The following is a 24,587-nucleotide window of genomic DNA, read 5'->3' as shown; positions in this document are numbered from 1 at the left end:
GATTGGAGGGGGAGGGGTGAAAGTTGCTGGCAGGTCAGGAGATTAGTGCTATGGTCCAGATAAGTGCTGCTGGGGGCTTGGCAGTGTAAGGTGAGAGAGGAGGACAGAATCAAGAAATACAGAGCACTGTAGGATGGTGAATGTTGGCTGTGGGGATGAGGGGGAGATGGGAGTCTAGGAGAACACCCAGATTTCTGGCTTGATGAGCTGAATAGACGGTGGTGCCATTTACTAAAATAGGAAATAATGGAGAAAGAATAGAGGTGTGTGTGTGTGTACGTGTGTGCATGTGCATGTGTAAACGTAAGTCCTATATGAACACTGCATTTGAGATGCCTGGGAGGTTTCCAAGTGGAAGCGTCACATAAGCAGTTGGATGTATAAATCTGGTGTTCAAAAAAGACATCTGAAATAGAACGATGCACTTGGAAGCTTTAGCCTAAAGGTGTTAACAGATGCCATGGGGTAGATTACAGAGGGGTGGGCCTCAGGTAGAGCCCTGAATATTTTTAGAAGTAAAGGTTCAGTTAGGAAGGAGGCGCCAACAGAGGAGACCAGCAAGATGGAAGAACCTCCAAGAAAGGAAAGCAAGGGAAGAGAGTCTTCACAAGAAGTCATGGTCACATGTGTCTATGATTGTTGAGATGTCAAATAAGGCAAAAAAAAAAAAAAACAGACGTTAGATTTATCTGTGTGCAACTCATGCATGACCTTAGCTGGAGCCGGGTGCTGGGTAATAGAGGCTGAATCCCTGTTGGAGGGGTGCCAGCTCACCTAGAGCCCCAGCAGTAGTAGCAAGGATTTTGGACTATGTTATAATGCAATAGATGCAGTGGAAAAGGCTGGTAAACTTGTGTTTCCTTTTATGAAAGCTTCTTATCTTTATTGTTTTATTCTGATTACCAAAGCAGTATGTACTCACTATAAAAATTTTAAACATTAAAAAATATGACTGAGAATTACCTCCATAATCACATTCCCTCATTTATCTCCACTGTTAATAAGTTGAGGCATATCCTTCAAGATTTTTCTGTGCATGTGCTACCACATACACACACTTTTACACATTTACTGGGCTTATTGCTATATAGTCTGCTAAAGCTTGTATTCTTATCTGTATATTTTAGACATCTGGCTGTATACAGCAGATGTCCAGTATTATGCTGCAGTATTCTCTGGATATCTGAGTTGTATTTAGACATTTTTGCTCTCTCGCATAATGCTACTCTGAACATACTTGTGCATGTTGCTTACGTATTTCTTTCTTATGTGTACAGGAATTTCTGTGGAATAAGTTCCTAAAGTGGAATTGTGGGGACAAAGGGTGTGCACATTTGACATTTTGATCCTGGTTACATTGCCCAAGGAGAGGGGCTTTTTTTTTTTTTTAAGATGGAAGAATTTTGAGCATGAAAAATGTCAATAAGGGGCAAATAGAGTCGATTGAAGTTATGGGGGAAAATGCTGAATGTTCAATCATGAGAAGGCCACAGGGAATGGAAACCAAGGCATGGGAGGGGGCTCTAGTCTGAGCAGGGTGGACAGGGTGAAGGGGGTCGGGGGAGGGCAAGGTCTTCAGCTACTCTGCATCCCCAGAGCCTTGCCCTGTGCCGGCACGTGGCAGGTACTCAAAAATACTTGTTGGTTGAATGAATAAATGAATATAGTTTGGTTGATTTGGCAATGGAACTTAGTGATTTTCCATCTGAAAGCATCTAGTTTTCCACTTTCTCTACAAAATAGAGGGTTAAGATTTCCTACTGAAATTGGTGAAGGAGGAGTTGGAGATTTGAAAGCCCCTTCTAGCTTAGTGACCCCAGATGCCCAGGTCAGACAGGACTCCTGGTCTAGGCATCTCTTACCTTCCTCTCCAATCAGCCTGTTGAGTCTAAGGCCTTAATATCACTGGACTTCATCTAATTCTGTTCATCCCCACTACTGCCATCATTATGTTAGTGTCAGTCTGGATTTTCCTGTCAGAGCTGCCTCTTAGATGGTCTCCTGTTTCTTCAGGGCTCATATTAGAGGCAGCTTCCTCCAAACCCAGCCAGGCTGGCTCGGGAATATCTTCTTCTGCTCCCCAGCACTGTGCAGGCATCTGTTTTCACTGGACGTCACGTGTATGTTTATTTACCTAAAAAGCCTTTACACGCCAATGTCTTAATGGCTATTTTTACATCTCCAAGACCAGCTGTAGTGCTTAGCTCACATTGCATGCTAAATAAATGATAGGTATTATTATTATTTAAAAAAAATTATTTATTTATTTATTTATTTATTTTTGGCTGCACTGGGTCTTTGTTGCTGCGCACAGGCTTTCTCTAGTTGCGGCGAGCGGGGGCTACTCTTCATTGCGGTGCACGGGCTTCTCACTGCGGTGGCTTCTTTTGTTGCAGAGCACAGGCTTTAGGCCTGCGGGCTTCAGTAGTTGTGGCACGCGGGCTCAGTAGTTGTGGCTCGCGGGCTCTAGAGCACAGGCTCAGTAGTTGTGGCGCACGTGCTTAGCTGCTCCACGGCATGTGGGATCTTCCCGGACCAGGGCTCGAACCCGTGTCCCCTGCATTGGCAGGCGGATTCTTAACCACTGCGCCACCAGGGAAGTCCCAATAATAGGTGTTATTTTGTGTGAAATAATAAACTTATATAAACTTATATTTACATAAACTTGGTACAGGGGCAGGAAGGACCAGGACAAAAGCAGGCATGAGATAAACTGACAGAGGACCAGTAACTTAAGACATCTGATCCTGGAACCAGTCTCAGGATTATTTTTCACTGCCTAGGGAGAGGCAGTCATTTGTACTATGATTTCTGCAATTAGCACGTTAAATTTTTTTAATATTTTGAGAAAAGTTAAATACTTTGCCTCTCTAACGTGATTTCGCTAGGTTCAGATGATCTGTTTTATTTTGGAAATCTCAATTTAAGAACGACTTTGTGGTATTTTCTAGAGTAGAAATGCCTGAACTGCCTTAGCTGCCTCTGGCCAGCTGGAGGATAATCACATGACTGAAGTCCCTGATGGAATTCCAAAAGAAATGGCTTTCTAACCCATTAAAAGAGCTCCCAAATTGGGATGGAATGTTCCTGCTTGGATCTGCCTGCCTCCTCTGTCACCGTGCCCCCCCACCCCCCATCTGCTGGGGAGAGTAGTAGGAGGTCCTTACTAGCTGCCAACTGAACTAGTATTTCAAGTTACACAGTCAGAGCGTAATGAAAGATGAGACATGAAGAGCTGGTTATTTTTCTGTGGAGCGAATAGCATGGGTTCAAACCTTCTAAAGCATTATATTCACAGCTAAGAAACTCTGTGCTCAGAAGACTAAGAATAATGGTTTGGAGTCGTCCACATCCCTGGGACCGTCTTAGAGGGACACTTGTCACGAGGGCTGCAGTCCTGTAGAAAGAGATCAGCGCCCTGGGGCACAGGGCCAGATGCTTCATGCTATGATTTCCCCCTTCACATCCAAAATCTGAGCTTCCCTCAAACAGCCACCTATTAATAGCACATGACCCTTGCCACTCTTTTAGCAGAAGGGAATGACTGGGACTGGGGACACGGTCTGGGTGCCCCACTTCTGAGCAGTCCCCCGAGGCTACTGGGCTATTGAAAGGTGAAGGAGGAGGAGGAGGAGGCTGGGATCGCCCTTTATTTTCTCATCCCGTTTTCCCGTTTTCTCATCCCACAGTGGCAGCACGATGGGCTGTTCGAATGGGAATTTAAATCACTTTCACGGTGTAGGCATTCAGTTCTATGTAGCCTAAGATAATATCCTGAACCATTTAAAACTGATTCATTTGGAAGGAATTTTTGTTGTCTCAGTCCTTTATTTAACTGATGGCTTGAAAAATGTATCCACACGTTCAAAATTTAAGCAATGGGCATGAGTTAGAAATATCTAAATATTAATACAGTAGAGGATGCATAAAAATGGGATTTACATTTCTTGAGTTTTCTTCATTTTCAGTATTAGACTGAATTTACATACACTTTCCTAATTTTTGATACAACGGAACATGTAATAGACTGCTGTCAGCATTTTTATTTCTTGACATACTCCAAAGGCTATACTCCGTTTTAGAAATTGAAAAGAGCTTCAGGAAGGTTCAAAAGTAACATTTTTTTCCCTCTCACTCTGTAATGCTTATGGCTAATACTTACCTTGTGTTTACTATGTTCAGGTACCGTGCTGAACACTTTACATGCCACAGACCATCTCTTCTTGCAAACAACCCCAAGAGGAAGTACGATCAGCCCCATTTTTCAGTGTAGACTCTGAGGCAGAGAAAGGTTGAATAAGCTGCCTAAGGTCGCAGAGTTAGGAAGTGATGGGTCTGGGGTCTGAATTCAGGTCTGTCCGACTCCAGCAGCCAGCCTTCGAGAAGTCAGGCAGCCATTTGGCCATTCAGCAGAGAATTGCAGAGTGCCTGCCTTGGCCCAGGAACTATCCAAGGTGTTTGGGATTCAGCTACAAACAAGGCAAAATCTCTGCCCACATAGAACTCACATAATATATGAGTAAGTAATTATTAGTTACATGCTAAAGGAAAGTACAGCAGGGCAAGGTGACAGAGAACAGGGGCTCTGCTCTGGGACTGTGTAAGTTCGGATTTGAGGAGCAGTATCTCCGAGGCTGGGATATTGAACAGAGACTTGAATATTGCAAGAGAGCAAGCTACCCAAGGCCAGTGTAATATAGTAGGTACGAGCATAGCCTATGGGCTCCTGGGTTCAAATTTGGATTCTCCTGCTCATGAGCTGTGTGATCTTGGGCAAAATACTTGGCTTCTCTGTGCCTCTTCATCAGTGGTATAAAGGAAACTACAGTACTTATCTTTACCTTATAGGGCAGTTGTGAGGATGAGATGGGTTCATATATAAAAAGAATTTAGCTATGAAACAGGCACTGGAGCATATTAAGCACTCTAAGTATTATCTGTTATTATCTAGGCCCTATGGGAATGGTGAGAAGTAGCTGGTTTCTGGGTAGATTTTGAAAATTCAACTGACGGGATTTATTGAGGAACTGAATGTGGAGGTATGAGGGGAAGGGGTCAGGGACAGTCCCAACAATTTTGGTCTGATTGATTTGGTGGATTTGGGGGCCACTTACCCAGGTGGGGAAGACCTGGGGCATAGCAAGTCTTTTTGGAGGGGGAGAAGGCAGAGTGCAGGGGAGAAGTCAAGAACTTTGGTTTGAGCATGTTAAGACTGAGATGTTTCTTGACATGTTCATGTTTTGTATATGTTCACTGTAGAACATTTGAAAAACATAGACAAGCGTTAAAATAAAAACACTTGATATTCTGCCACCCATTATCTTTTGCTTAAGTTTATTTTTACCTCCACACAAATTTTAAATCATGCAGTATATATAGGGTTTTTTGGTTTGTTTTATATCCTCTTCAGTTTATTGGAAAATGGCTCATGGCAAAGGGGAGAATTAAAATACAGGCAAGGTGATAAAAGCCCGAGCACCACAAGAGCCCTCCACACTCACCGGCACCAATGGGGGTTATGGACTTCAGAGAGGTTTCTACTAAGGAGGGTAGAGCATGACACAGACCTTGTTTCTGCTCATCTAAGAACCCCCAGCCCCTGCTGCCTGGTACTGCCTTATCCACCATTGTTAGCAGACTTTTTAAAGCTACCCTTTTTTTTCTCATTGTGGTAAAAGACATATAACCTAAAGTTTACCATTTTGTAACCGTTTTTAAGTGTATGGTTCAGTGGCATAAAATACACTCACATTGTTGTGCTGCCATCATCTCTATCCATCTCCAGAACTTGTTCATCTTGCAAAACTGAAACTCTGCACCCATTAAACAATGACTCCCCATTCCTCCCACCCCCAGCCTCCAGCAGCCACCATTCTACTTTCTGTCTCTCTGAATTTGACTACGCAGGGACCTCATGTAAGTGGACTCATATAGTATTTGGCCTTTTATGACTGGCTGATTTCACTTAGCATAATGTCCTTAGGATTCATCCATGTTGTCAGGTGTCAGAATTTGCTTTCTAAGGCTAAGTAATATTCCATTGTATGTTTTGTTTATCCATTCATCCGTAGATGAACACTTGTATGGCTCCTACCTCTTGGCTATTGTGAATAATGCTGCTATGAACATAGGTAGACAAATATTTGAGTTCCTGTTTTCAGTTATTTTGGGTATATACTATAATCTAGTTTTATAATCTACTTTTCCACATTAAAACACACTGTTAAAATTTTCCTTGTCATGAATATTCCCTACAAAATTAATTCAAATAATTGCAGTACGTACTATCATATAGCTGTATCCTAGTTGATTTAAGAAAGCAAGTATTGTTCCCTAGAAATAGAATTATAAATTCAAAGGGTATGACTAATATTAAAACTTTTGCTACGTTTGTCAAATTGCTACCCAGGAACTTACACAACCTGACACTGGCAATATCTGTACGTGTTCCCTGCATCTTTGCTAATATTAGGTATTAATAACTATTTTCTGTCAATTTGATAATTAAAAATGATATATCAATTCTGGTTTTCCTTTTATGCAAATTTAGGGTTCACTTTCTAGGTTAGAGTTTATTTTGTAGTTGATTACTGGTTTGCTAAACACTCAGCTTGTGAGATGTTGAGAAGAGATAGAAGTCTAGGGGTCCCTCCTTCTTAGTCTTGCATTCTAAGGCAATCTCAAGCTTTTTGCTCTGTGTATATATGACAAGCTGCTGTAATAGAGTTTTCCTGTTATTGTGTGCTAAATACATTCTTAGTAGTTAAACTTTCACGAATCCTTACTCACAACTCAAAAATCCAAAAAGTGCTAGAAAAAATATTTTTTGGTAATTCATGTTACAAAACGGGACAGATCTGATGAAAAAAACATGACCTCAACCAACATGAGACTACTTATATTTTTTATTCATCCCACTGAGAGTGTTCACATTTTTGGCTGCAAAACATGACCATGGTTGAGTAAGAGGTACTGTCCCAGACCCCACTGAGGGTGCATAGTAATACACAATATATACAGATAAGAATTATTTTCTTTTTGAATTCTGAAAAGTTCTGAATTCTGAAACACAAACATTTTGGCATCAAAGGTTTTGGATAAGGGAATGTGGACCTATAGTGTTTTTCTCCTTGTATTTCTATGTTCCCATCCCTCCTAGGCTTTAAAAACTGATTGTGAAATCAGGCCTACTCTGGCCTTGAGTTTAAAGACAATAGAAATTTAAGTGTGGTGTCGTCTTTCATCCCCAGGATATGTATAATCACTATAATCTGGAAACTGACAGATCAGTGACTAGGACCAAGTTTCAGCTGAGCCATAGCCAACTTCAAACTCAGGGTGGTGTTCCACTGGGAACTCGGGGGGTCTTAAGAGACTTGAACCAGTTGGACTGCTGAGTGATAGCGATAGCGTTGCAAGATGTTGTTGGAACGTACTTCTATAATTAATACCATTTGTCCTTTATAGAACATCAACTCTCTTAGCCAAGTTTTTAAAAAACAATACCAAATTGGTAAAATTAAATAAAAATTAGTCTTCAGTTTTAAGATTGATTATTGTTCATGTTATTAAATCTAAAATTTTAAAAATATGTTTGTTAAAATGGTAAAGGTTGCAGAATTGAAAAAGCTGACTCAAGTTCATGTGGAATTGCAGGGGGCCCCGAATTGCCAAAACAATTTTGAAAAAGAACAAAATTGGAGGATTTACTTTTACTGATTTCAAAACTTACCAGAGAGCTACTACAGTAATCAAAAGTGTGTGATACTAGCACATGGATAAACATATAGACCAACAGAATAGAACTGAGAGTTCAGAAACTGGCCAGAAATGGCCAATTGATTTTTGAAAAAGTTGCCAAGTACACTCAATGTGGAAAGAAGAGGCTTTTTAATAAATGTTGTTTTGACGGCTGGATTTCCATATGCCAAAAGAATGCAGTTGGACCCCAGCCTCACATCACATATAAAAGTTAACTCAAAATGGGTCAAAAACCTAGATATGAGAGCCAAAACCATAAAACTGTTAGGAGAACATAGAGGTAAACCTTTATGACCTTGGATTTGGCAGTGGATTCTTAGATATAACACCAAAAGTATGGACAACAAAAACAAAATAGATAAATTGGACTTTATCAAAATAAAAACTTTAGTGCAACAAAGGATATTATCAAGAAAGTGAAAAGAATAACAGTGGGAGAAACATTAGGAAATAATATATCTGATAAGGCTTTAATATCCAGAATACTAAAGAACTCCTACAACTCAACAAAAAGACAAACGATCCAGGTAAAAAATGAGCAAAGGACTTGAGTAGACCTTTCTCCAAAGAAGATCTGCAAATGGTCAGTAGCACATGCTCAACATCATTTGTCATTAGGGAGATGCAAATCAAAACCACAACATCATTTCACACCTACTAGGATGGCTAGAATTTTTAAAAAACAGAAAATTACAAGCATTGGCGAAGATATGGAGAAATTGACACACTCATACATTGCCAATGGGAGTGTAAAATGGTGCAGCCACTGTGGAAAACAATTTGGTGGTTCCTCAAAAGGCTAAACGTCAAAATCCTGCATGACTCAGCAATTCCACTACTAGGTATATACACAGAAGCATTGAAAACAGAGACTCTAAAACAGTTACGTATATACCATTGTTCACTGCAGTATTATTCACAATAGCCAAAAGGTGGAAACAATCCAAGTGTTCATCAACAGAGGAATGGATAAACAAAATGTGGTATATTCATACAATGGAGTGTTATTCAGCCAGAAAAAGGAATGAAGTTCTGATACACAGTACAACATGGATGAACCTTGACATCATTATGCCAAGTGAAACAAAAGGATAAATAGTATGTGACTCCATTTATATGAAATATCTAGACTAGGCAAATTCATAGAGACCGAAAGTAGATTAGAGGTTACTATGAACTAGCAGGAGGAGGAAATGAGGAGTTATTGCTTAATGGTTACAGAGTCTCTGGGGTGATTTAAAAAAAAGAAAAGTTTTGGAAACAGTGGTTATGGTTGTACAACATTGTGAACAGAATTAATGCCACCAAATTGTACACTTAAGAATGATTTAAATGTCAACTTTTATGATTTATATATGTTACTATAATAAAAACTTTTGTAGATGAAAAGAAACTAATGAATTCAGTTAGAATCTGGTAGGTTTGTGATATGTATTGTGCTTTTCTATAAAAGTATTAGCTAATGTGGTTGGTATATGAGAGTGAATAATGTGAGTTCAAAAAGAGACATGTTTAACTTCCAGGGATATTTTTGGAGCTGAATTATTGAGGGAAGGTTGTGGGAATAGGGAAAGGCTAGTAAGAGGAGCCAGAACAGCCCTAAACATCACGGGGAATGTAACAAGATGGAGAAAATTGTGTTCACTGGAGCTCTTCTCGGGGATAGTATTGTTATTTGTGGATGGCAGAAATCCTTAGAGTTGCCACTTGGGGTCGGGCTGGGAGGGTGAGATGCCCAAGGGACTCACCGAACTGTCCCCCTTTCCTCCTGCTGTGAAGTCTTCGGTGCTGCAGGTAGGAAATGTTCCTGCCTGATGCGTTGCTGGAGCAGTGGGCAGGGTGGGGGGGAAGCAGAGCCTCTCCTTTTTGTAAATGTTGTCCAAGCATTTGAAGACTATTATCTTGAAGGGACACTCTACTATTGGCCTGTTTTGTGTGTGGATATATCCCAGTGTGGCCCAATGCAATATATTTCCGGAAATATAAAAACTCTCTTATTATTACATAGGGAATTAAATTCATTCTGAGGAATGGAGCACTAGTAACTTTTCTAGAGTGACAAAGCATTTATAGTTCATTCCATCATTTATTCACTCACGTATGAAGCATCCATAATATGCTAGGTATTACTTCAGGTTCTGAGGAAACAGAATAGATTAAGACAGTGACTTGTCCTCTAGGAGCTCCGGGACCAAGTGGAGAAGAAAAGCAAGTCATGACCATACAGTGTGATAAAGGGGATGGACATGTATATTTTCCCCAGATTTTATCTTCTTGGAGGTGACCAGTTTGTGAGAGAGTAACTACTATGTGATTATTTGGGACTCTGTTCAATATAAGCTGCAAATTTATTTATAATAATCACTAATTTTTATTTCTCTCTTTTCCACACTCTAACCAGAAGACCAACTGAAAATACTATATTTTAATAACTAATAATGCAACAGTTCAGTGTTTGGACACCTTTCATAGTGATATGACAGGTTTTACTAGACCTGCAAAGTGCTGTAAGAATGTGAGGTTGAGGCAACTAACTTAACCTGGTATGTAAATGGTGACATTGAAAAAAAAATTTAAAGAAAGGGTGAAATGGTGGTGAGGGGAGGTGCATTCCAGATAGAATGTACTAAGGATAAGATTGAATATAAAAAGGATAAAACTTGGTGACTGACCAAATACCAAGAGTGGGGGAAAGAGAAAAGTCAAAAATGGCCCCAGCTGTAGTTTAGGTGGTTGAATCAATGCTAATACATTAATCAAGAAGGCAGATACAACAGGAGGCACCTTTGAAACAAGGCAGTTTTCACCATAATGTAGGGAAAATATTTATATTCTAAATTACTTGAAGGGTAGTACTGGGTCCTAGTCATGAGTCCAAAAAAAAAAAAGAAAGAAAGAAAATGTTCTTACCCTAACAAATTTGACATATTCATGAGTGCTTTTTTCCTTCTTCCCACTTTAGCTATTTTTTTCACTTCCAGAAATATGAGAGAGAGAGCACACTTTTGTATTTCTGAAGATGGGAAAAACAGAGAACGCTAAAAGAAACCATCAAATTCAATTTGGAATTTGCATTCCCGGAATGATTATAGGAGAATGCCACAGTTTAGTTTATATGTCAGTAGCAAGCTGTGGTAAGAGACTGATCCATCCAGATTCAGAAAAGTGAAGGAACATTTCCTGATTCACATTTCTTTTCATTGAAAGTAGCAGCCAACAGTGCTTAGGCCACTGAGGTCATTCAAAAATATTTGCTGAATTAATGTTATCTTTTTCTATGTTTAAATTCATTTTCTTATAAAAGGAATGAATGGTAGGGATAGTCAAGGTAAAAAGTCAGAGGGAAAAATGGGTGCCTAACAAGGTAAAGGATGCCAAAATTTATAAGGAATGAAGTTTTAAAAAAAAGTACCCAATCGTTATACAGTACTTAACAGTCTTCGAGTCACTTTTATATATGTGTCAGTTAATTTATTCTCCACTTCCTGATGTAGGTATTATAATCCACATTTTAATGATGAGGAAACTGAGACTTAGGGTTGAGTGATGTGCCTGAAGCCACAGGGTTATACTGTGTAGAGGTCTTATGAATCAAGTCCACTGCCCTGGGTAGTAAAACACAGCCGTCTTAACCTTGAAAGGAACTCTCCTGTCTTTGTGTTTTATATTTCATTCTTAACTTTATTTTCATTAATAATGACTCTTTGGACCCATTTTAGAATCGCATTTAATATTAAAGGGCCTATAATCTTTAAGTTTACAGCCTTTGGGTAATAGGGAAAATTGATTTTTCCCTTCCCATCACCAAACTACAGTGGATCCTGTAAAACTGAAGCCAGAGAAAGAGACACTGGAACCTGGAGACCAAATATGATACCATAGGATGATGCGACATGTGGGGTATAGGCTTAGCCTTAGGTGGTGTGGGGAGTGAGACTGGGCAGGCCCACATGATATCTGGAAATTACAGAGTGACAGGAAATGGTGGTCCAAGTGTGTGGTTGCTTTAAAAATAGTGGCTGGTGAGTGCTGATATTCAGGTTAAACATTAGATATATGCTGAGATCCAGTTTTCAGAGATTTCTAGTCCAGTGGGAGAAGAAAGGTATAGGTATAGATAATAGGACTGCCTGGCAGATCACTAGACATCCTGCCCAATCTGGATATGTGAACATATCTTCATTCCTAAGGCAATATGGGCCATTCTTTTAACATTTCTTTAATTGTACATTCACTAGATCATGGGATTCCTGAGGACAGTTTCTATACCCTCTTCATCTTGGTATTTGTACTCATATCACCTAGCTCCATCCTTGGCATGTGAATATCTTTAGCCACTTGTCAGAATATTGTATTTGTTTGTTTATTTTGTGGAGCTTTTCCATTAATTCTTCTAATTGTGAATACTATACCAAGAAATTTCACTGCGTTATTTTTCATTATCTGTTTTTCAAGATGTGTTAGTCTATTGTTAACACTTTTCTGACTTACAGTGCTATTTTAATTCCTTACCAAGTTATATTTAGCATCAGGGGACCCCTTGGAATTATTTAGAGCAGCTTAGGAGACATTAGTGAATTCAAAACGATGTCCAGTTTTGGAATCAGACAGATTCAGATTGCCATTGTATCACTTCTAGTGGTTGACTTCAGGCAACTAATGATATCCAATTTTTCATCATGTGTGAAAACGAGGATACAAAGAAGATTAAGTAAGATCAGACCTTTAGAAGTGCCAGGCATATTATAACACCCTCAGGAAATTTCTGTTTACATTTCTTCATATCACGATATGATATGATTATGTTCTATGTACGTGAACTTAATTTATATTTAGATAGTGTTTTATTTTTTTTTCAACATGATTTTGAATTGTCATTTGTATTCTTTGCACAACCTGTAAGATAACCAGGGAAAGTAATTTTATAACTAGTTTCAGATAAATAAACTGAGAATAGGTCATTGCTCAGGATCATGCAACTAAGTTGCAGATCAACCCAACCAATCCCCTTAATCCATGCGCAGTGCCCTTTGCACCAGGCCATGGTCTGTTTTTACCTGCTGTCTCTCATATACTTGCTATGCCTCTGACCATTTCATTCACAACCAGTCACCATAAAGAAGATGTTATTTGGACCCAATGACCTGCCATACTGATGCTGTAAGTTAGATATAGTGTAGATGGCTAATTCTGATTACTTTTATTGCTGGGCACTGCTTATCAGGCAGTCTTTGGGCCTTACCCATGACGTTCCCGAGAGGTCATTTTGTGTTTTCTGATGGATAATAGATTATCTAAGTTATAAAATGTAGATAATGGCTCTTTTTATTGCCCATTTTAGGTAAATCTCAGTCATCTTTGCTGTAGAAGTTATCTCTCCATTTTGCAGTTGGGATGATTTCCATTTCTAATTGATAGACAGGTAATCATGTGAACTGCAACTTTCTGGTGAGGTTTCTACTGTTCTCTTATTAACCCATTAATGTGACTGGACTTCTAGACATTTCTATTGGGGCCTTTATGTATGTCAGAACTAGTACCACCAATGACTTTATTCCTTTAATCTTACTATAGTAACTGCATTGATAAAGTTTTAAAAATATTTTTTTCTATTCTTTCATTTTAAACTAATTGTTATGTGATTCATTACTATTAAATTTAGGAAAAGTAAATAGTGAGTTTCTTTTGACCAAAGCCTCAATTATTTGAGTTTTGCCTATAGTAAACCAGTTGATATATGTGTATACAGTGTTTTCTTTGGTATTCCTACAATACTCCATTAGTCTGTCTAGCCTAGCACTTACTAATTATCCTCAAAATAGGATTTATCATGTCTCAAATTCCTTTCCTCAAGAAGAGGGAACTTTGTCTGGTTCTTCTTGGTATTCCCAGGGCCTAAGAACACAATGACTGTGCAAAATATGTATAAGCTAGGCAATGAATGTTTGTTGAACCTGACTTCCAATTGAACTTTCACATTGCATCCATACAAAATTATATCAACATGTCAGGACCAAAGATTTTTCATCGAATAAACAGTTTTCAGTTCTCTCAGCAGCTTTGTGATGAACAGATAACATAGAGGTACCCACATGCTTTTTATATTCCAAGTGCCAAAATTAAATGAGCTAATCATGGTGTCATTCAAGGTGGTACTTCTGTAGTATAAAGTGAGGGATTATGGCAATACTAAAAATGCATTTCAAAATATTACATTTTAAAATGACATATAAAGAAGAAAATTAAATGAACATTTTTGCCTTTTTAGAATCTTTTTCCTGATTCTGCAGCTATTTTAATAAAAAGCCCTCAAAGTGTCACCTAGATTTTGACTATTTTATTTTTTCTGAGAAATGAACTTTTTCAACTGTGTTAGATTACCAGAAATGAGAATATCAAACAGTAACTGGAGCCCCTCAGTAGGGAAGTATAATTATCATATTAGCATCATAAATCATTTGCTTCTCAGCACTGTATTAGGTAATGAGAGCAACAGCTGCAGCTTTGTTCTACCTGGATGATGTTTCAATTAAGCCATTTCTGTTTTATTCACTCAAATTTACAGTTTCTACTTTGTGTTGACATTAACCAGTGAATCTATTAGTTTCCATTACCAACAGAATAACTAAAATTATAAATAGTTCTATATTTTCTCTCACAAATCCTGTCAAGCTGCATAGATGCCTTTAATTTGATAGAACATCTGGGCAGTACATCTTCTTTCTCCTCTGTGTTTAGGCAAAATTTGTACTTTCTTAAGCTTATCCTTTCATTAAAAAAAAAAAAAAGATCAACAATAGCAGCTCTGTCCCATCTGTTGACCCCAGATACATAATAGGTAAACTGGGCATCTTTTTATAAAGGAATCCAGATAAGATGCAAAAGTCAAGTCACTCCATCAGATTTACAGTACTCGTTAAAAAAAATACCTGCAGTATTATGTTTCACTGACTTGCTGGTTCTGCCAGGAAAAAAAAAGTGAATCATAAGCACCACAGATACAATTTCTTCAATATCTATCTTACTGCTATAAAAAGGTCTTTTCTTCTTACTTGTAAACCAAGCTGCAAAACACCAATTGAAAACCCACCCTCACAGCCACTAGTATAAACACATTTTAGCAAGTTTTAAAGGTGGCCTGCAAAAATGTAATTATCTTGGACAACTGTTGTTCTGATGTTGGAATAGCCAGTTTATTGCAATTCCCTGAGCGTAACAGACTATGCAGTACTTGCTGAATGTAACAGACTTTGTAGTACTTGCTGTCGCCCCCTGGCCTCTGGAGTTCTCAGGGGAAAGTACCTTAATTTCGGCTCTGGTCGCAGCTCTGCAAGCCATGGCTCACCTCATCTCTTTCCTGTTTCTGCTTTGGTTCACATTTAGGGGTCCTGTGATGAACTCAGTTTTTCAGAAGCATTAGAATCACTTGTCTGTGTTCTTTTCTACTGGCATTTTCTTGCAGTTCATAGGCTTACAGTGATAGGAGTTTAGTGGGCAAGATTCTGAGTGAACCTAAAGTCTAGTCTAATTATTGGGATGTTTCTTAGTGATGTGCCAAACGTAAATAGCTGAGTCGTTGGCTGATAGTTTGGTTTTGTTAAACAATCACTTAGAGATCTCATAACTCTCACCTATACATACCCAGCTTTCTTTTGGGCCACTGAAGGGAATTTTTCTGGATTGATAGGAACCCAGTCTCTTCTTTCACGAAACCCTCTAATGGATTAAAAAAAAAATTAATATGCAATTAAAAAGTCACTACAAAGCTAACATCACAATTCATAAAATTAAAAGTAATTTACCATAACTTAATGCTTATTCCATACTCAATCTACCTAGTTTTGATAAATACAGACAAACCTTCTATCCCTAGTTTTGATAAAAGCAAACCTTTATAGCTTGTTTGTTCAAGTTAGGGTCCAGCTGAGTACCACATATAGCTAATGGTTGTTGTGATATTGTGATTTGTAATAAGAAATATATATTTGTTCTTCCTTGGTTCATGTCACAGGGCTCCTTTTTTATTTATTTATTTATTTATTTTATTATTATTATTTTTTGGCTGTACCTCGCACCTTGTGGGATTTTAGTTTTCCAAACAGGGATTGGAGCAGTGAGAGTGTGGAGCCTTAACCACTGGACCTCCAGGGAATTCCCACAGAGCTCCTTTTTTTTTAAAACTCTTGGGATTTCCAAAGTGATGAGAGGGATAAAGATGCCCTTTGTTATGTTAATGAGGTGCTTGGACAGCCCCTAGGTAACCAAAGGAAGGAGGGGGGCTGGCTGCTCAGGGAACCCACCAAGTGATTGGAGGGCAGAAATTTTCAGTCCCACCCCCCCTGACTCCCGGGGTAGGGGAGAGAGGCAAATTGAATCAATTAGCAATGGCCACTGATCATCCATCAGTCATGCCTCTGTAATGAAGCCTCCATAAAAACCCAAAAGGACAGGGTTTGGGGAGCTTCAGGTTGGTGAACACGTGGAGATGTGGGGAGAGCAGGGCGCCTGGAGAGGGCATGGAATCTCTGCACCTCTCCCCACACACCTTGCCCCTGTACCTCCTCATCTGGCTGTGCATCTGTATCCTTTATAACAGAGGACCCCAACCTTTTTGGCACCGGGGGTTTCGTGGAAGACAGTTTTTCCCCAGACGGGGGAGGGGCGGGGGATGGTTTCGGGATGATTCAAGCACATTACATTTATTGTGCGCTTTATTTCTATTATTATTACATTGTAATATATAATGAAATAATTATACAACTCGCCATAATGCAGAATCAGTGGGAGCCCTGAGCTTGTTTTCCTGCAACTAGATGGTCCCATCTGGGGGTGATGGGAGACAGTGACACCCAAAGTGTGTTGCTTATATCCAGTCTACTCCGTAAGATGCAGCTTAATCGTCACTTGCCACTCACTGATAGGGTTTTGATATGAGTCTGCAAGCAACTGATTTATTACGGTCTCTGTGCAGTCAGACCTCTCTGCTAATGATGATCTGTGTTTGCAACCGCTCCCCAGCGTTAGCATCACCGCCTCAGCTCCACCTCAGATCATCAGACATCAGATTCTCATAAGGAGCGTGCAACCTAGATCCCTCGCATGCGCAGTTCACGGTAGGGTTTGCACTCCTATGAGGATCTAATGCCGCCGCTGATCTGACAGGAGGCGGAGCTCAGGCGGTAATGTGAGCGATGCGGAGAGGCTGTAAATATAGATGAAGCTTGGCTCGCTCACCTGCCAGCCACTCACCTCCTGCTGTGCAGCCCGGTTCCTAGCAGGCCAGGCACCGGTACCAGTCCGTGGTCTGGGGGTTGGGGACCCCTGCTTTATAACATCCTTTATACTAAACTGGTAAACGTAATCAATGTTTCTCTGAGTTCTGTGAGCCACTCTAACAAATTAATTGAGCCTGAGGAGAGGGTGGTGGGAACCTCCGATTTATAGCCAGTTAGAAGCACAGGTGACAACATGGACTTCCGATTGGCGTCTGAAATGGGGGCAGTCTTGAACGCATAAACTGTGGAATCTGATGCTACCTTCAGGTAGATCGTGTCAGAATTGAATTAATTGTTCAGTGGCGTGGGAAAAAACACACATTGGAGTTCTGTTCCGTAGGGCTCTTTATATCTCTTAACAGTCTACCTTTTTCATGTCATTGATTTGTTGAAGAGGCTGGACCTGTTGATAAATGAGAATATTTATTTAAATTTATTTAAATGCTTAATAATATTTGACTATTTTTGTAAGTTTACTTAACTAAGAACATTTTTCTACATGGCCAAAATTACGTGGTTATACTTATCGATATATCAATATAACCCAACACTTCATCAGTATTCAAATTTTCACAATTTGTTTCTGAGTCTTTTACATCTGGACTGTTTAAACCAGGATCCAGCCCAGAACCACACACTGCAAATGGTTGTTTTGTTCTCTTAGTGTCTTTTAATCTGGAACAGTCCCTTTTATTCACGTCAGGAACGTGTTTACAAGCGGAGACTAGTATCTTGCAGAACAACCACCCACCTTCTGGATTTGGCTCCTTTATCCCTCTAACACTGTGCTGTCCATTGCAGTAACCACTAGTCCCATGATGTTACTGAGCTTTTGAAATGTGGCTAGTCCAAATTGAGATGTGTTGTGAGTATGAGAATTAATACCCCCCAAATGTAAAATAGTTCACTAATAATTTTTTATATTGAATACACACATGTTGAAATGATAATCTGGGTATATCAGGTTAAATAAATCTTACTACTAAAAATAATTTTACCTATTACTCTTTCTTAATGTAGCGACTAGAATATTTTGTTTGGCTCCCAGTATATTTCTGTTAGATAGTGCTAGTCAACAGATTTTAAAACAGAAAATCACTACCCTAAAATGACTCCACATCAGTTCCCTGACATGTGGAAGAAAAAAGAACATCAATAGGCTAAAGTGTTCCTGAGCTGGAATTTTATAACATTTAGTCGCCATGTCCTTCCATGTGGAAGCTAAGTGATTTTCCATGGTAGATCTAGCCTTAGAGCATTTTAGGACCTAATATCCTACAAGTGTGGCATTGTCCAGTAGATGAAATAGCTGCTGAAGATTTTGAGTGTCCTGATAGCCGAAAGCCTTAAATAATGTCAACCTGTAAGTGTGCCACAGACGCTAAAAATAGTTTAAGCCAATGCTGCTGACTTAAAAGCAAAAAAAAAGTATGTGAGCCAACGAAAGTTCATGCTCATTTATTTATTCGTTTTTTTTCAGTCTTGGAAAACCTTGAACAGACGATTGTCTCCCGTTTTGGATCACTGGAAAGTCAGCAGGATTTCCGAACCCCGGAGTTTGTGAGTACTACCACTCAATCTTAAGTTTGTATCAGTTAGCTAGAGGTTTCTCACAAAGTGGAGAAAGAGAGCTTTTTGTTTTGTTTTGTTTTGTTTTTAAATGAGTTCTTGCCTTCAGGGGCTCTAGATCTGGCACAGGCCTCGCTGTTGGGACTGTGTGTGCAAAGCTCTCGTCCTCTGGGGAGCAGGTTCCTGACCTACAGTGTTTTGGCATCATGCACCATAAGCTCACTCTTCACACTGCTTGTAATAGCAAATGGGAACTTGTTCTGCAGGAAAATAGCACTGTGTGTCTGAAACTCCCCCTTTATTCATTGATACCCTTGCTACCAGTTTCTGCTGTCAATAACTCTGGAAACCAGTCTTTACTGAGCACATCCAGGTGCACTGACCAGTCCAATTCCTGTTTCACTCTGGAGCCTCAGTAACACAACCTATATGGATACATCTTGTAGGGCTAGGAATATTCTCCTGGTTGTTTCTGCTAAGAAGGGAACTAAGTGCTTTCACTAAATTAGACTCGTTAAAGATTAGCCATGGTTCCTACCCTCGAGGAATTACAAATCTTATTAGATGCTACTGTGATTTTATTAATGCCTTGTTTAAAGAAAATTAAGCACATAGGATGCCTGGTGGAGAATGTCCTTACTAAATAGATTTTATATTAGGCTTATTTGAAGAGGGTGATGGGAAGAAGTGTGTCTCTAATTCCTATACCATGTTATTGCACCAGATGTGTAAGGAAAGCATGCCAGGATCCACCTAGATTTACTGATTTTTGCCCCCTGCTGCAAATGGCTTGTCTACCAACTTAGCAATGGAAAAATCTTTTTTTTTATTTTCAAAGTATGATGTATAGTCGCCACTCCAGTAATCGGCAGAGCACAATTATATTATTGATAGCGGCAAAAAAACCCCACAAAAAACACCTCATTCTGTGCTTTCCCTCTTCTCACACAGTCTTTATGGATTGTCCCCTCAATTCAGCGAAGAGTAAGGAAACTAGGCAGGGCTCTGGACTGAAAAGGGATCGCACATGAGACTCTATCCACAATGCCATTTTATTTCAAAGTGTGGGACTCCTGTGGTGTACTAGCAGATTGCCTACTGTGAAAATCACTTGTATATAATGGAAAGACATAGTATTCAATGACTTCCCTATTATATTCAATGAGATTTTCAGCGAAGCAAAATTGTGAATGCTCGCCAATATTCCTGCATCTTAAAGTAACAGAGCAGTTTTGTGTTTTTTCTGACTTCTGCCGTTACAGCCCCAAAGTAGAATTGACACAGATATTTCACGTTTGAGTATGATATTGGTACAGACTCACGGAGCTGACCTTTTTCTGTTTTGTTATTTTCTAACTGCTTTTTTTTTTTTAAAATAGGTTAATTAATTATTTATTTTGGGTGCTTTTGGTCTTTGTTGCTGTGCGCGGGCTTTCTCCAGTCGCCGTGAGCGGGCTTCTCACTGTGGTGGCTTCTCTTGTTGCGGAGCAGGGCCTCTAGCTGCATGGGCTTCAGTAGTTGTGGCACATGGGCTCAGTAGTTGTGGCACGCGGGCTTAGTTGCTCCGCGGCATGTGGGATCTTCCCGGACCAGGGCTCGAACCCGTGTCCCCTGCACTCGCAGGTGGATTCTTAACCACTGCGCCACCAGGGAAGCCCCGATGCTGAAATTGTTAATCACAGTTTCCTTATTTGTGTGGTTGATATCAGATCTCTATGTCCTGGCTATTATCTTTCTCTAATTGTGTGTTCATATCATATTCAGGGAGGAATCTGTGATTTTCTTGTGCTCTATAAATGTTCACACATCTGATGATCATTGCCTGCCACATCTTTGTGTAGCACATACATAGCTGCTTGTGTTTTCTCGTCAACATCACTATAGCCCATGTACTTCCAGTTCCATAGTAAACATGTATTTTCCGAACTGTCTCCATGGTAAACAAGCAGGAGGCATAGAAGCTGCCTTGAGAATAGGGGACTCAGGGGACTCAGGCCTGATATTTAAGGGAAGCCTCTTTTGTAGGCAGAAAGTTACAGCATCGGTCAGAATGGGTGGCTGCAGTTGGGGAGGAGGCAGATTGGGCACGTGCCAGGACAAAGTCAGCCAAGTTGATCCAAACCAAAATCTTAAATTAGAAACAGGGACAACAGTACAAAACTGGGAGCAAAAAGAGCCCCAAAAATAAAAAATAAAAAATAAATTAAGTATGTATATGCCCAAAAAAAAAAAGAGCCCAAAGGCAAAGCAAAATTGGAAACAGAAAAGAGAGAGAAGAATAAAAGGAACTGGATAATCAGTCTTCTGTTCTTCTCCGGGTGACATTTCGGAAGGTCCAGCCGCAGTTTGCTGAGTTGAACTGGAATAAAGCAAGGCCTAGACCATGTTTACTCAGGCCTTATCCTCAAATAGTTCAGATTTTAGAAGGATCAAGAGGCCAGTGTTTTTGTACAACAGAATGTATTTATATAGTTTGGCCAAGAGGGAGGACAAAATCCTTATCATTATTAGTCTGTTTCCTTCAGAATTTGTTTTTCTTTCGTTTGAAACAAGGCCTGAGAGCAGTGCTCGTTGTGGAATGATAAGTACATTAAAGGTTTCCTTCCCAGTTCAGGTGTCTGTAGTGTGACTAGTCAGACAAAGTATTGCCATGTAGTCTACATAAATCACGGGTCAAGAAATGCTGTTGTGAATTCCTCATGTGCCTGCAGACAGCGGCCACCGTGCAGGGCAGAGTTTGTCCCGTGATCACATGTTGCCCCTCCCCACTGTCTGCTCCGCGCTGTGGGCCGAAGTGGGTGAGTTTAGCCAAACCATGCTGACATGTTAAAAGGTGAATGAAGACGTGAACATAGGTGCATGTGTTCTTGCCACCCCGAAGCTTGTGAGGAGCTGGGAACATGTTGAAACTAGACATAGACCCACTCCGAGGTGAGGTGCATGTGTGGGTGAGGGTCAAGGTGAAAGGGACCTGGCTAAGGGCTGACCTTACAGAGAGTCCCTTGGTTATCTCACTATGGTGGGAAACCATCTCTGTCGTGGTTCAGTTTTTTGTTTAAGCACAATGAAAATCTGTTTTATAACCTGCTTTGTTAACTTAATGTTTTATCCTGAACATTTTCCCATGCCATTTTTTCCCCAGTTTTACTGAGATATAATTGACATGTAGCACAGTGTAAGTTTAAGGTGTACAGCGCCAAGCTGGTTTTTTCCTCTGACATTGATATCGTCTCTGACATTTTCTGTGCCCTTGTGCCAATGAACTGTAATTCATTACATTAGAATTTTCAAAGCAGTTAGTTCAAGAGGGAACTTGTCGAGGAAACGGTGGCATGGTCGGATGCTCGGGGACCATGTAATTGGTGACCATCATTTTGGGACACGGACCCTGAAAGTAGATGGGGTGTGTGATGACAGGTATCAGACTCTGAGGAAAGGGATTGACCAAAGTGAGGCTGGGAACTGAGTACCAGGGACCCAGATAAACTTGTAGGAGTTCAGACTAGAAGTAGAGACTGCAGCACTAGGCAAGCTGGTTAGAACCAAGGATGGGGAGCCATCCACATGGTGATGGAGCACATAAAGGAGGTCCTGCAGAACGGCAGCACAGATGTAGGGCATCCCAGGCTCCCACTGGTGCTCCCAATCCCAGATGTAGTGAAGAGCAAAGGTGCTCGGGCTTCCCTGGTGGCGCAGTGGTTGAGAATCCGCCTGCCAATGCAGGGGACACGGGTTCGAGCCCTGGTCTGGGAGGATCCCACATGCCGCGGAGCAACTAGGCCCGTGAGCCACAACTACTGAGCCTGCGCGTCTGGAGCCTGTGCTCCGCAACGAGAGAGGCCACGATAGTGAGAGGCCCGCGCACCGCGATGAAGAGTGGCCCCCACTTGCCGCAACTAGAGAAAGCCCTTGCACAGAAATGAAGACCCAACACAGCCAAAAATAAATAAATAAGTAAATAAATTAAAAAAAAAAAACAAACTCATAGCTAACAACTTAAAAAATAAATAAAAAAAGAGCAAAGGTGATCTAGGTGTCACTGCAGGGGCCCAGCAGGCATGACTGTCCCAGCAGACCCCAGGTTGATCCCAAGCCCCAGGGAGTAGAAAAAAACCTGGGGATTGAGGGGTTAGTAAGGGGAAATGTTGGGTAGTGGTCAAGGCTCTTTCTAGAAACCCTGCCTCTGTTGGCACTGACCCAGGAACTCACATGGGTCTGACTGCCTGAGTATACATGGGGTGAAGGATGGGGTATGGGGAGGAACTCTGATCTAGCAACGGTGACTCTGCTTGCAGCAAGCTGGATAGAAAGCAGGCTGCAGTCAACATGAGAACACGTGGAAGGAAAGAGAAGGCTAAGGAATTACATTTTATGATCTAAGTCTCGATAATAATACCCTCTCTTTCGGCTTTTCCAGAACTTGAGGTTTATTTATGACTCCCCGGGCTTTTTAGAGGCGGGAGGATTCTTACAGCCTCTTGTCTCATGCCAGTTGATGATGTTTCCCTTTGTTTACCTTCTACCAAATTTGGTGTAAGTAATAAGATAGAGTTTGGGCTGGCAAAGGAATATTAGGATTACAACAGGGTAAACCAGGGAAGATGATGAGAAACCACAGGATTTAGAAAAGGAAAAGAGACTCGGGAAGATGAGGATTAAAGTGGAGCAAATATGTTCCCTTCGTTCAGCACTCGTGGTTATGCAGAGAGAAGGAGGTCAGAAGAGTTCTTATGCCATTTGGAATTTTGTGTAACTGGCTCCCTTTTTGAGAGAAGATACTACTTAATAGAGAATACAATTGATTTCCTGAAATTCAAATTTGATTGTCTTTAACTAGATGAAAATAGATGTGACTTTGAAGAAAGAGTTAAAATCTTAATTCAGTCAACAAATACTTATTTGATGTCTTCTATTTTAAGCACTATAGCGGACAAACAGAAAACATTCCTGCACGTGTGAAGCTTACATTTTGGTAGGGGAAACATAAAACACAAAATAAATAAAACACAACATGTCAGATGATGGTAAATCCTTCAGAGAAAAATAAAGGAAGGATTATATGTGTGTGTTGCAGAGGGAGTTGGTTACAGTTTTCAACAAGGTGTACAGGGCAAATCTCAGAGAAGGTGATAAGTGGAAAGACCTGAAGCAAGGATGCTGGAGCAAACTATTTGGAAATCCAGATGAAGAGCATTCCAGGCAGAGGGAACAACAGGAACAAAGGTCTTGAGGTGGGAGTTTGTGGAAGGTTTGGGGACAGGAGGCCAATGTGACTGGAGTAGAATGAAGGGTGGTGAGAATAGTAGCTATTTATAGTATACTTTATGGGCGATTGTAAACACTTTGGTTTTACTCTGAGTGAGTTGGGAAGTTATTTGAGGGTGTTGTCTGAAAAAAATGCACAACCTAAAAGTTGAGAGTTATATTTTATTTGGTGGACTTTCTTAGGACTTCAAGTCCCGGAGACAGCATCTCAAATAACTCTGAGAGACTGCTCCGAAGAAGCAAGGAGGGAAACCAGGATATATAGCAGTTTTTGCAACAAAAGACCAGGTAGTCAGAACATCAAAGGATTACTGTTAAGAAAAGAAAACCAGGTATCTCAAGTTAAGGAATTTAGTGCTTTTCTGTGTATGGGAAGATGCAAGAGTCTGGGCTCACTGAAATCACTCCTTTGATATGCACCTTAGCTACCTAGGGACCAGTATCCTCAGGTGCATCGTATGGGGGTGGCTGCAGCGGCTGACTGCTAGATGAACTTGGCAGTGGGCAGCCTGTTTGTCTCCATCCTGAGCTCCCTCAGCGCTCACCGTCCAGGCGGCTGCAATGTGAAGCAACAACCTTTGTGTACTGATATGGCAGGCAGTATTTTAGTTCTCAGGGGTAACCCTTGGGAAGATAAACAGGGGGGTTTTGAGCAGAAGGGTGACTTTACCTGACCTCACCTGGTTTTAGCAGGATCACTGGCTATTGCGAGAACAC

General features: G+C 40.4%; 1 protein-coding gene across 2 annotated transcripts in view; it reads left to right on the top strand.

Moving 5' to 3' along the window:
- ANO6 (anoctamin 6) overlaps positions 1–24,587 on the top strand; it is a 212,063-nt gene that overhangs the window by 68,957 nt on the left and 118,519 nt on the right. For both annotated transcript variants that reach the window (XM_082422554.1, XM_082422553.1), the window contains one exon: positions 18,517–18,596. In XM_082422554.1, the coding sequence (XP_082278680.1) occupies positions 18,517–18,596 (80 nt within the window). The remainder of the gene's footprint in view (positions 1–18,516; positions 18,597–24,587) is intronic.

Source organism: Balaenoptera physalus (assembly GCF_965194825.1).
Source record: "Balaenoptera physalus genome assembly, chromosome: 13".
NCBI lineage: Eukaryota > Metazoa > Chordata > Mammalia > Artiodactyla > Balaenopteridae > Balaenoptera > Balaenoptera physalus.
Note: the sequence above shows the minus strand (reverse complement) of the source record. Positions and strands in the feature narration are given on the sequence as shown.